This window comes from Hordeum vulgare, chromosome 7H (assembly GCF_904849725.1).
Source record: "Hordeum vulgare subsp. vulgare chromosome 7H, MorexV3_pseudomolecules_assembly, whole genome shotgun sequence".
NCBI classification, from domain to species: domain Eukaryota; kingdom Viridiplantae; phylum Streptophyta; class Magnoliopsida; order Poales; family Poaceae; genus Hordeum; species Hordeum vulgare.
This window is the reverse complement of record NC_058524.1, coordinates 533,847,202-533,860,366: the sequence shown is the minus strand read 5'-3', so window position 1 is coordinate 533,860,366 and position 13,165 is coordinate 533,847,202. Positions and strand designations below refer to the sequence as shown.

Here is a 13,165-nt window from a genome sequence, read left to right as displayed (position 1 = left end):
GGTATTGAGAAAAATGCACTATAATTTGGGGATTTGAGGGGAAATGTGAGGATGAAATATGTCAAATACACTAGAACCAAATGGTGTTATGGGATGTGTGGGGATTGAGGGGTTTGACCGGAATAATCACCATAAATTCCCTAAAATACACTGGTACCAAACAAAGCCTAAGGATTTAATCCCTCCCAACCCTCTTCAAATCCGTTTAATTTTGGAGAAACCGAACAAGGCCTCAGTGGACGAGAAGACCGGCGGCCGAAGCGAAGCATCCCCCATTTCCCTGTCCGTCCCCTTCCCCACGCGCGCACAGCTTGCTGTTGCTAGCCAGGAGGAGCAAGCACTAGCCACTAGCTAGAGCGCACGAGCGCGGGGATGGAATCCAGCCGGTGGCCGCGGTCGGCAAGGCAGCGCGGCGACAGGCCGATTCCTTCCTTGCCGCTCCCGCCGCCGCTCGCCTTGCCCCCACCCAACCCCCTTTAACCGCACGCCACCTTACCCGAACCCAGCCATGCTTGCCAAGCCGCCGCCGCCGCCGCCGCAGCAGAAGAAGAAGATCGAGGCGGAGGCATGGACGACGCGTCCCTCGAGCACACGCCCACCTGGGTCGTGGCCGCCGTCTGCTTCGTCATCGTCTCCGTTTCCCTCGCCGCCGAGCGCTTCCTCCACTACCTCGGCAAGGCACGCCTCCCCCCTCCGACCCTCCCTAGACATTTCCCCCCCTTATTAGCTCATTTTTTTTACTTGATTGCTCTGTTTATTTTGTACAGTACTATTTAGGACTTCTATAAGGGTGCTACCATCTTATATTATTTGATTGAAACCATAACAGTGATAAACTTCCATCTTGCACATTCCAAAAAGCATGCAATCCATTGTTAAGGTCTTGACACAGGATTTAATACTCAACAACAAATTTGTGTCCTTGACTTATTTTTGAAGTCAGTAGTCAACAATGCGAAGAGATGCCATGGATTTCCCCAACTTATGCTTTCTTATACAACCGTGCAGGCATTAAAACATAAGCAGCAGAAAACATTGTATTCAGCTCTACAGAGACTAAAAGAAGGTAACGTTCAGGAATATTGTTGTGTGAACTTGTCAATTGGCATATCAGCATGCCCTATGAGTCGGACCATTCAGCTTCATTCATTATTAGTAACTTTAAGCTAACTACATGCTTAAAGTTCTGGCAAATATTTTGCTCACTTACTATATGATATGTTTTGCTCACTTACTATATGATATTTTTTTTCAAACAATCTTACTATATGATATTGATTTCTTCTTCTTGTTGTTCTTCTGTGTCTTATCTAGTTCAATGGCTACCTATGCAGAGTTAATGCTTCTTGGATTCATTTCCTTCATCCTGAGTCTCTCACAGGGTTTTATTGTTCACATTTGCATTCCGGAAACCGCTACACATTTCATGCTTCCATGCAAGAGAGAGAATCACAAAGTTGTAGAAGAAGGTGCCATAGTTTGCAACAAAAAGGTTAGGAAGTACCATATTCGCAAAGATGTTGAGCCATCATTTTCCTGGAACTGAAACCTGATTGTATCTTCGAACTGGATGTCTTATTGTTGGCCACTTATTTTATGAGATACAGTCCTTCTATATTGGGTAGAAACGCCTTCTGTTATTTATCTGTCACAGGAAGCAATATAAAGTGACATTCCTTAAAAAGGAAGCAGTTGAAGCGTGTTATGCAGAAATGCATCCTAGAATGATCATTATAAAGATAGGCTTGCTCTGTTTCAGGGTGATGTCCCGTTTCTATCACTGGAGGCATTGCATCAGCTGCACATATTCATATTTGTACTTGGATTGGTCCATGTGGTTTTCTGCGCTACAACAATATTTCTTGGTGGAGCGAAGGTACATCTTCAAATATAAAATTTGGTATGACCATGTTTGTGGACGACAAACTTACTCCATTTAAAATTTTCTAGATAAGAAGATGGAAGCATTGGGAGACTGGAATTCACCGAGATATACAGCAGAAATGTGCGTTATTACCCTATCTTTTTTGTTTCCTTGATTGATTTAGTAAGTACTTGATGCGGGCTTCCTAAGTGACATTATATAATTTAGTTATATACAGGACATATAATGAAGAAATATGACATAGTAAAGAGAGAGTCGGTCATGATTCGTGACTGTTATCCATATGCACTGTTAATTTAGAAGTGCAATTATATTCTTTAGACCCGTGTTATTTTAGCACCACCCCCACCCCGACCCCAGCATTCTCGTGCTACTACGCAGTTATTCAAGCTGTTCGTACTGGTTCTTGCCTGTGATCTTTCTGAGCTTCAAGTAATGTTAAAATTAAATTAGCATTGGAAGGCTGATATTTGGTACTCCCTCCGTCCCAAAATAAGTGACTCAAAAGTGACTCTACTTTATACTAAAGTTAGTACAAAACTGAGTTATTTTGAGTCACATATTTTGGGACGGAGGGAGTACATTATTTGCATCAAATCAAACACTTTTTCAAGTTGTCTTGAATTATTGTTCTGCAGGTTCAGTTGTCTTGTACTAGAAAATTTTGAATGGGTGTGTGCAGCTACAGTCAGAAGTTGTCCTGTCCAGATACATAATTTATTGAAAATTTGTAAACCTCTTGCTCATGCAAGAGTTGATTGTCGAATGTCGGTACTTATTTTGTAACTTTGTTTTCACAAGATTAAAAAAAAATGCAGAAAATATTTGTAAACACTTGCCCTCTGTACCGGTCAGAGCAATACCAAATTTAGAGGCAAATTCCATAACTTATAATGTTGAATAGGAAGCATCAAAATTATTTAGGTCCTTAATATTATAACATATTGGGGCCATATGCCCATATACCTATACATAATTTATCCCTGAAAATAAATCTGTCGTATGGGGTTGCTCAGGTGTTCTGCGCACCCTTTGGCTCTACTAGATATGCCCCATGTGTCCACATCCTGGCCATTGGTCAAATTCTGCAACAATTATGCGATTCGGAAATAAATTGCCATCCATGGTGGTAGCTACACACGGCCTCAATTTTTATCTCTATTTATTTTGGTAAATTATTTTGGACGATGAAAAATAATTCTATAATGAATATATCGTGACTTTGGACCAGTCAGGTAAGCAAACAAGCAATTATGCCAAAAAGGCAAGCTAAAAGACTGAGCGAAGTGAGAAAAGGCTCTTTCTACCCAACCCATGCTTCTTGCTTTCTTTTCGTAAGAACCAGCATTGAAGAGGAGTGTGATGCCAGGGGAAGTCAACTCGGTTACCGGGAAAATGCACTTGTGTCAAAAAGGTAATAAAAAAGACAAAGAGAAGTGAGAAAAGGTCATTTCTATACAACAAAAATGCACTTGTGCCAATGCCATAAGAAACTCGACAGGTCATATATATAAAGAAGTCACTTATGCCAAAGGGTGTATAGCTGCCACCATGCATGCGTACTGCGTAGCTACCACCATGCATAGGAATGGAAACCGAGTCTCCTAATTTGCACTGGCTCCTAATGGTGCCGACGCGTTATAATCTTATTCTGCCTGTAATTGGCCCCTTTTCCCTTCATTTATGCTGTAAAGGGACTGTTTGCATTTTACATAATAGTTGTTAAAGATTTCTTGCTCAATGTTCTGTTTTCTTTCTGGAGAAACAGTTGAAGTACAAACAGATATTGTAGGAAACGCTACACCAATGCATGTTTTGCTACGCCGTAATCAGGGTGAATTGGTCAGTGAGCGAACAAGGGGGTTTTGGAAGCAGCTGGCTGTTGTGAGCTGGATTGTAAGTCGTCTGCCCGTCCTGTTATATTGCTCCATTCAGTTATCTAGAACGGTCTATCTGCATCCTCGATTGCGTGCATGCATTTATCCAAATCATTATCTATATGTAACATAAGGGTTCACTATGGTAGACATGTTTATCACATTGCATGCAGTAGCCTCGATTAAATTGCATGCGTTCACTGCTTCTCATTTGTGTAACATGCAAAAGTAAATCTGACCAAGGTTTTTAAGGCGGTAAGGCTTCATTAGGCAATCTACCCCACCTTACCGCCTAAGCGACACATAAGCGCCTAAGGCAGACAAAATGCTAGGGAGCTGCCAGGGCACCTTACTGCCTAAGAGACGCCTGCTTATAGATGCCTTAAAAACATGGAATTAGACAGAACTGTCAACTTTTATTAACTGACACTGGATGAAAGTAATAGGAAATCACAATGTCATATTTACATTGTAGAAAGATATGATGCGCCTTGCCTCTCCAATAGGAGGGCCGAAGGTTATATATTGACTGGTGATCGGTTGGGAGAATAACCAACTAGAGATATACATGAGAGAGATAGGGATAGAAAGTTAAACATAAAGAAGTTACAACACACAATATCTATCCCTACAATATCTCATGTCTAACACCCTCTCTTAATCTAAGCTTCTCAAGTTTAGATTACGCTTAAATTCCTCAAATGGTCTTGTAGCTAGGGCCTTTGTGAAGCCGTCTGCAACTTGATCTCTTGAAGGAACAAACCGGATTTCCAATTCTTTGCTTGCAACTCTTTCTCGAACAAAGTGATAATCAATTTCAATATGCTTGGTCCTTGCATGAAAGACCGGATTTGCAAAAAGATATGTAGCACCAAGATTATCACACCAAAGACATGGAGTTTGTATATGAAATATCCCAAGCTCCTTGAGCATTGGTTTTACCCATATAACTTCAGCTGTTGCATTTGCCAGTGCCTTGTATTCTGCCTCAGTACTGGATCTAGAGACAGTTGCCTGTTTCTTGGCACACCATGATATGAGATTGAGTCCAAAGAAAACTGCAAACCCACCTGTAGATCTTCTATCATCCAGACAACCTGCCCAGTTAGAGTCAGAAAAAGCACTGACAAGTGTGGAAGGAGATTTACTGAAGGTGAGTCCAACATCCAAGGTGTGCTTAACATATCTCAAGATGCGCTTAGCAGCAGTCCAGTGAGCTGAGGTAGGTGCATGGAGAAACTGACAAACCTTATTGACTGCAAAGGAAATATTAGGCCTGGTGAGTGTCAAGTACTGAAGTGCTCCTACCAGACTTCTGTATTTTGTGCCATCCTTTGAATTCAAAGCAACCCCTTCTGTAAGGGACAATTTTTCTGAGCTGGAAAGGGGTGTTGGTGACGGTTTGCATCCTTGTAACCCTGCCTTGTTCAATAGATCAGATGCATATTTTACCTGAGAGAGATGAAGACCCCCTTCTTTATTTCTCTTGACCTCAATGCCAAGAAAGTAATGGAGATCTCCAAGATCCTTTAGAGCAAATTCTGAATTTAAATCCTTTAGAAGAGCAGTAATAGCTTCATTGGAGGAGCTAGTAACAATAATATCATCCACATAGATAAGTACAAAGATAGCTATCTGTGACTTATTGTAAATGAACAAGGATGTATCAGACTTGGAGGGAATAAAACCAAGAGTGTGCAGCTTAGAACTCAAACGAGAATACCATGCTCGTGGTGCTTGCTTGAGTCCATAGAGAGATTTATCAAGCCTTCAGATATGAGATGATTTATGTTTGTCCTCAAACCCAGGAGGTGCTTCATATAAACTTCCTCTTCCAGAACACCGTGAAGAAACGCATTCTGCACATCTAGCTGTCTGAGACTCCATCCTCTGGACACAACAACTGATAAAACAAGGCGAATGGTAGCAGCTTTAACAACAGGACTGAATGTGTCCTCATAATCCAGTCCATACCTTTGTTTGAACCCCTTGGCAACAAGTCTGGCTTTATAGCGATCAATAGTACCATCAGATCTGCGTTTGATGCGGTACACCCATTTGCAATCAATGACATTTTTACCTTGTCTAGGAGGAACAAGATGCCACGTGTGATTTTTCTGGAGAGCGTGAAACTCCTCTTCCATAGCCATGCGCCACTTGGGATCAGCCAATGCTTCATCAACTGTGCGGGGTTCATCTGTTAGAACAGAGGCAACTAGGCCATACCTAGTTTTGTAGTTTGTCCGTGGGATAGTGCCATCTCGGAGTCGTGTACGAGGTGCTGCAGAATTGGTCACAGCCACAGAGGATCCAGCCGCTGTCAACTGCTGCTGGTCCGTCGGATCAGCTGTGGCGGGGCCAACCGACGCGGAGGTGGGTGAGGCCGCAAGGGAGCCTGACGATGTCGCAGAAGATCCAGGCGAGGCAACCAAATCAACATCGGGTCCAGCAGCGTCACCAGAGCCAGCGGTGTGTCGATCTGGCCCGCCTGGCGCAGAGGACACAGGAACCAGCGTCGTGGGAACCGGCACGGGCCGTCGGTCGTACACCAGTGGGACCGGCGCGTACCGCGCGGTCGGTTGTCGTGCAGCAGACGCGGAGTCCAGCGCGGGGGACGGGCGACACGTGGCGTCAGACAGGGGGCTCGGAGCAGAGGATGGTGGAGGCCCCCTGGCGTCCCGACGCGGCAGCGATCCCGAAGTGGATGCTGTCGGTGCTGGCGCATGCATGCAGGACGCGTCCTGACGCGACGGCAAGCCCGAGGAGGATGCGGTCGGGGCTGACACGGGCAGTTGTGGCGATCCCAAGGAGAGCTGCAGCAGATCGTCATGGGCGCTGATTGGTCCTGCAGAAGTGTGCTCAGGTGTAGTAGAAGATGGATTAGTCATATTTTGGTCAGTACAAATATCAGCGTCCGCACACGAGACATTGGAAAGGTTAGGTGGTAGGAGAAGAATTTCTTTTCAAAGAAGTGCACCAGCATTGGGGTGAAGATGTGAAAACGGAAACTGAGTTTCATCAAAGACTACGTCACGTGAGATGTACACACGACCGGTAGACACGTCAAGGCACTTGACACCTTTGTGTTGGGCACTATAGCCAAGGAAAACACATTGTGTGGAGCGATACATAAGTTTGCGAGTATTATATGGACGTAGGTTGGGCCAACAGGCACAACCGAAAACACGAAGAGCGGAGTAATCCGGTGTGACATGAAGAAGGCATTCTGTGGGAGTTTCATGAGAAATAGTGCGACTGGGCCACATGTTAATAAGGTAAACAGCTGTAAGAAAAGCCTCATCCCAGAACTTTAAGGGCATAGAGGCAGAAGCTAGGAGTGCTAAGCCTACTTCGACAATGTGGCGATGTTTTCTCTCAGCAGAGCCATTCTGCTGATGAGCATGTGGGCATGAGACATGGTGAGATATGCCAATCTTTTGAAAGAAAGAATTTAGCTTCTCATACTCACCACCCCAGTCAGACTGGACTGCAAGTATTTTACTATCAAATTGGCGCTCTACAAGAGCTTGAAAGTTATGAAACACTTGAAACACATCAGAACGTTTCTTAAGAAGATATATCCATGTGTATTTGCTAAAATCATCAATAAAACTCACATAGTATTGGTGCCTACCAACAGAAGTAGGTGTTGGACCCCATACATCAGAAAAAATAAGTTGCAAAGGTTTAGTAGAGATGCTAAGAGACATAGGATATGGTAATTGATGAATTTTAGCTCGTTGACATGAATCACAAATGGTTTCTGGATTTCTCTTACCAACAACTGGGAGATTATTTGTACTAAGAATACGATGAACAGTAGCAAACGAAGGATGGCCTAAGCGACTGTGCCACCTTTTAGCAGAAAGCTTGATGGCACCATAGACTTGTTTATTTGCTTGGCAGTATTGGGGAAGCAAAGCATAGAGGCCTTGGACACAAACAACTCTATGAAGAATTTTCTTCGTGACCTGATCCTTGATAAAAAAAAAAGAATGGGTGAAATTCTAGAAACACATTGTTATCAAGGGCAATACGATGAACGGATAATAGAGTTTTGGAAGCATTGGGAACATGAAGGATTTCATTAAGGGCAAGGTTTTTGTGTGGGGTTTTGATAAATGAATGACCAATATAACTTATCTTCATACCAGTACCATTGGCAGCAGTGTAGACTTGATCGTGGCCACGGTATTTCTCCGGCATTGACAGCTTTTCTAACTCACCAGTGATATGGTTTGTGGCGCCCGTGTCCATATACCAGTTGGTATCAACACCATAGGATACATCTGCTGCGGCTGCAATCTTCTTGCTTTGGTAGTTATGGTCATCGGTATAGCGCCAATCGCAGTCCTTGGCAATGTGATTGGATTTCTTATAGATTTGGCAGCGGCCCTCATAGCCGTCATACCCTTGGAAGGGGCGCCCCCTGTTGTTGTTGTTGGGAGGGCGCCGAGTGTTGTTGCCGCCGGCCGAGGAGTTCTGGTGATAGTGGCCACCGCCACTGCCACCATAGCCTCCGCCTCCTCCATTGTTCTGATGGTAAGGACCACCAGAACCGCCACCCTGGTGATAGCCGCCGCCGCCACCGTTGTGATGGCCACCACCAGAGCCATAGTTGCCGCCACCAGGGGCGCCATAGCCGTCGCCGTTGCTACGAGGACCACCGCCACCACTGCCCTTCTGGTTGCGGTAGCCACCCCTGCCGGCGTTTGAGCAACCCCGGGAGGCCGCGTTGGCAGATGACTTGAAGCCACCGGCGCCACCACCGTGGAACATCTCGATCCGCTGATCGAAGTTCGCCACGAGGGAGAAAAGTGCGTCGATGGTGACAGGCTCGGTGCGGACGTCGAGGGCGGAGATGATAGGCTGGTAGTCCATGTCCAGGCCCGCGACGATGAAGGAGATGAGCTCCCCCTCCCCGAGTGGTTTGCCCGCCGCCGCGAGCTCATCGGAGAGGGAGCGCATGTGCCCAAAGTATGCCGAGGCCGATTGAGTACCTTTCTGGGCATTGGTGAGTGCAGATCGAATATTGTTGACGCGGGACAGGGAGACGGCGGCGAACATAGCTGCGAGAGCAGCCCATATCGCATGTGAAGATTCGAGGGAAGCAACTTGGACAAGTACCTCTTTGGACAGGTTGCGAAGAAGATAGGCAACAATCTGTTGATCCTGGATCAACCAGGGGGCATAGTCAGGGTTTGGAACAACCTGATCCTTGCCGTCTTTGTCTTTGATGGAGATGGTTTTGGAAGGCTCTTCTAGGGTTTGATCTATATAGCCAAACAAGCCGGCGCCCATTATCTGGGATCGTGCTTGAGCTCTCCAAAGGACATAGTTCGTCCTGGAGAGGGGCTCGGAGGTGTTGTAGTTGAGGGCGGCAGTGATGGGGGCGATGGAGGACGACATGGTGGACGGGAGGTGGTGGGAGGTCGATGGAGATTAGCTAGATGAGATGGAAGGGCCTGCTCTGTATACCATGTAGAAAGATATGATGCGCCTTGCCTCTCCAATAGGAGGGCCGAAGGTTATATTTTGAGTGGTGATCGGTTGGGAGAATAACCAACTAGAGATATACATGAGAGAGATAGGGATAGAAAGTTAAACATAAAGAAGTTACAACACACAATATCTATCCCTACAATATCTCATGTCTAACATACATATCATGCTGCTTAGTAGATTATCATAGTTGTCTACCAATGAATGCTCTATCATTTATTAGTTTGGGGATAATGAATCAGCAGCTGGGTTTATGGCCTGAACACACACTGTCCTCAAAATATGGCAAGCATGTGCACAAAACTGCAGTACGTCAGGGCTTCAAGGTGCTCCTGCTGTATGATGTTTTCAGTAGATCAATCAATATCCAGAAAACATCCATTTATCATTTACCATAATGAATTGCTCCCAGTCGCGCGGTATGTGTTATTGCGATAATATTTATATTTATTTGAACTATCTTCGTTTTGTGTGTCACTATGTCTGTTAGTCTATCTACAACTTGACCATAAAGGTTTGATTCATTCAATGCAGATTGCGTTCTTGAAGCAATTTCACGATTCTGTGGGTAAATCAGATTATGAAGCGCTTAGATCAGCATTCGTCTTAGTAAGATATATTATTTAGCTTAACTCTTGCATATTTTTCTCGTGTATTTATCTGTACTGCTATTGAATTCTTGAAGCTAATAGGGTATTTTGTTCCTTCCAATTAATTCAGATACACTACCCAAACCACCCAAAATTTGATTTCCACAAGTACATGACCCGTGCCCTTGAGCATGACTTTAAGAGGGTTGTTGGTATCAGGTTGGTATTCTTGTAAAGAAGTTCTAACTTTGACTTGAATATATACGTACCTTTAATATTAGTAACTTTCATGCAGCTGGTACCTGTGGCTTTTTGTTGTCCTTTTCCTTTTGCTAAATATAAATGGTACGTCTGACTGAACCACTCAACACATGTCTTTTTAGGTCTTTAGATATGCAATGTAGTAATATTCCCAGCAATAATTTTACTTTTTTTTTCCCACTATATGTTGTCATTTAAACTCTAACCAGTCGAATCTGATGAATAACCTGAACCAAGCACTTGGCTGTTGAATAAATTTTAAGCATGCTTTACATGAGTTATCTTAAGGTTTCGTACATCGGTATCGGCCTTTTTGTTGATCAATGACCAGGATATGCTTTAATATGTTTCTGTTGTGCATGTTCTTTATAATTTTATGTACCACCAAATGCAGGATGGCACACATACTTCTGGTTAGCTTTCCTGCCTCTATTTGTAAGTATTCCTCTGCTACAACACATCTGTGGATTCGAATATCCTATTTTGTAGAGTACTTCTCAGTTCTGATCACGCCTATGTTAGTTCTTATGCTTATTTAGTAAAAGCAAGCTCAAAATAGCCCTTTTATCTTAGTGATGACAATTGTTAACAATGGAGTAACTTGCAGCTCCTGCTTGTCGTTGGCGCAAAGCTGCAGCATATTATTACCCGATTAGCTCAAGAGGCAGCTGCATCGTTAGCAGATACAACAAACCAAGTCCCGAATATAAAGCCATCCAAGGAGCATTTCTGGTTTGGGAAACCTTCAATTGTCCTTCATCTGATCCATTTCATCCTATTCCAGAACGCCTTCGAGATTGGTTTTTTCTTCTGGGTCTTGGTATTATCCATTGCACGTTCTCACCTAAGCATTTCAAATGTTTGTATGATTAGGTCCTGCAGCTAATTAACTAAAAAAGTCACCACCTCCACAGGTAACATATGGGTTCGATTCATGCATCATGGAGAAGAAGGCATATGCCATTTCCAGGCTTGTTATCGGGTGAGTAAAATTCACGCACGATCGCCGTTTGTTCTCACGGATATCTCGTGGCCCTCTCGTACACAAGTTGTGATCACTTGTTGCGTCTTAAGAATGATTTGTGTGCTCCTTTTTGCAGCCTGATCATCCAGGTGGTGTGCAGCTACATCACCCTACCATTATACGCCATCGTCACCCACGTACGTAAACTACCTGAAATATTTTCTGCTCCTGCTTCCACAGTTTAAAAAGTCAGATAGTACATAACACCCTGATTCTGCTGGGCCAGATGGGCGGAGACATCAAGCTGCAAGCGCTGGGCTCGGGCGTCCACGAGTCCGTGGCGAATTGGGCCACGGGTGCCCGAAAGAGGGGCCGCTCGGAGACGAGCCTCCGCAACTCGCTCACCTTTTTCAAAAAGACGGGCGTCCCCGATCCCGTCGCCGGCCGCGGCGACAGCGTCGAGATCCCCGTGGTGCGGGCGCCCAACGAGCGCTTCGGCAGCTCGCGCAACATGCTGGCTCCGACGGCAGTTCCCGACCTGGACGAGATCGTGTCCGTCGTGGACGTCGACAGCCGGAGGTGAACGTGCAGAGGCGCCCAGCCCACACGCCGCGCCGGCAAGCCCTGCCATGGCAGGGGAAACGCGGCACGCCGAGACATTGCTGGTGCCCGCCGGGGCTCTGTGCGCATCGAGGACGTACCGGCTGGTTGCGCGGGCGGGCAGGCAGGCGCGCTCGTCTGATGCACGGTGACGGACACCACGCGCTGTAATATCACGGCTGGCTTCCTTCCTCTGTAAACGGTACGAGCGGACGGGACGCGTCTCCGGCGTGCTGTCGCGACATGTCATGTGAGATGCTACAAAGGTCGTTGGCCTCCCTCGTCGTTTCTGCGTGATCGCTCCGTCGCTAGCGCTCGAAACAGATGCTGCGCATGACTCATGAGTGAATGATTTACATACAATAAACCATTTTCCTCTTTTCCTGATCGGACGTTCACGTCGTCCGTGCAGGCGGCACCGCAGCCCAGCCTTCACGTTTCCCACCAATGACTGACGGCTTGCCAGTACATCTGTCGAGCGTGTGCGCCATTTTTCTACCGCGTAGCTCCTCGCATGCATGCATGCATGCACCTGCAGAGCAAGCAGCAGCGAACGAGGCGGGCATCCATGGACGTACGGCGCGTTCTCTCGATACGTCCGTCCATGGATCGTGTTTGGGCAGGGCCGAGGTGCCTTCACGTTGTCGGTCGGCGCGCTGTGACCGGCAACCTACGCCGTCGACTGCTGCGACGGACACTGTACCGGCAGGGCGACGATGGACAATCCGAAACCGTCGCTCAAATCCGCATGGGCCACGCTCCTCGGTACGCGCGTGTGGTTGCAAGAGAATGCGCGCGAAAAATGAGTAGGAGTATTATTTACGCACATTGCAAATTCTCTTGCCAATTATTGCGGACTCGACGTCGCGCCGGCGTTGGCGTGCGCGCGCAGACAAGGCATCTCATCTCGTCTCGTCTCGTCTCGAGCACGCACGTCGGCTGCGCCTGCCGGCCTGCGCGCGCATCCATCATGTCAGGGACATGCACGCATATGCGTTCTCGCAATAAAAAGGGAAAAAAGGACATGCATATGCGTACGTGCAGGGCCAGCTGCGTGACAGGCCTTGGCCAATGGAGTGAGGCTTCATGCATGGCTCGTGGCTACGGCTAGCTGCTGCCTAGCTAGCCACCTGGTTAATGATGCCGTGCCGTGGATAGACGCGCGTGTTGCGAGAATATTCTACACGCCTTTCTCGCGCGTACTCTCTTCTCAAAATGATTTGGACAAGATTGTCTCGTGATGTATAGACACGGGAGGGGACTGTACCGTGGTAAGCGCGCTCGTGCCATGCGTGGGTCGTGTACCGTGCTAGTACGTGACAGACAAACGCACGCACGCACGCACATGTTCGCATATCCTTTGCCTTGGCATCTGTAAAGCCTGGCCTGCATCTTTTTGCTCGATCCTGGAAGCAAGTATAGCTGGTGTGGTACCTCCTAGCTACTGCACGTACACACGCGCCCTTTCTCATCACAGGCATAGGAA

General features: G+C 46.4%; 1 protein-coding gene across 2 annotated transcripts; it reads left to right on the top strand.

Moving 5' to 3' along the window:
• Nucleotides 1-238: 238 nt before the first annotated feature.
• LOC123411518 (MLO-like protein 13) lies at nt 239-12,066 on the top strand. Of its 2 annotated transcripts, XM_045104482.1 has the most exons (14): nt 239-678; nt 1,009-1,066; nt 1,335-1,492; nt 1,760-1,876; nt 1,951-2,005; nt 3,654-3,781; nt 9,799-9,873; nt 9,985-10,073; nt 10,150-10,199; nt 10,510-10,550; nt 10,723-10,935; nt 11,030-11,097; nt 11,216-11,276; nt 11,366-12,066. In XM_045104482.1, the coding sequence occupies exons 1-14, from the start codon at nt 568-570 to the stop codon at nt 11,660-11,662; spliced, it is 1,521 nt and encodes a 506-aa protein (XP_044960417.1). In that variant the 5' UTR covers nt 239-567; the 3' UTR covers nt 11,663-12,066. The 2 variants fall into 2 exon arrangements, with proteins under 2 accessions (XP_044960417.1, XP_044960416.1); XM_045104481.1 differs by lacking the exon at nt 10,150-10,199 and having other exon boundaries at nt 240-678.
• The last annotated feature ends 1,099 nt before the right edge of the window (nt 12,067-13,165 follow it).

Coding starts and splice junctions, on each gene's coding strand:
- LOC123411518 (XM_045104481.1), top strand. CDS start 568: ATGGACGACGCGTCCCTCGAGCACACGCCCACCTGGGTCGTGGCCGCC. Junction 10,551..10,722: donor TAGCTTTCCTGCCTCTATTT/GTAAGTATTCCT, acceptor AGTAACTTGCAG/CTCCTGCTTGTCGTTGGCGC. Junction 10,936..11,029: donor GTTTTTTCTTCTGGGTCTTG/GTATTATCCATT, acceptor CCACCTCCACAG/GTAACATATGGGTTCGATTC.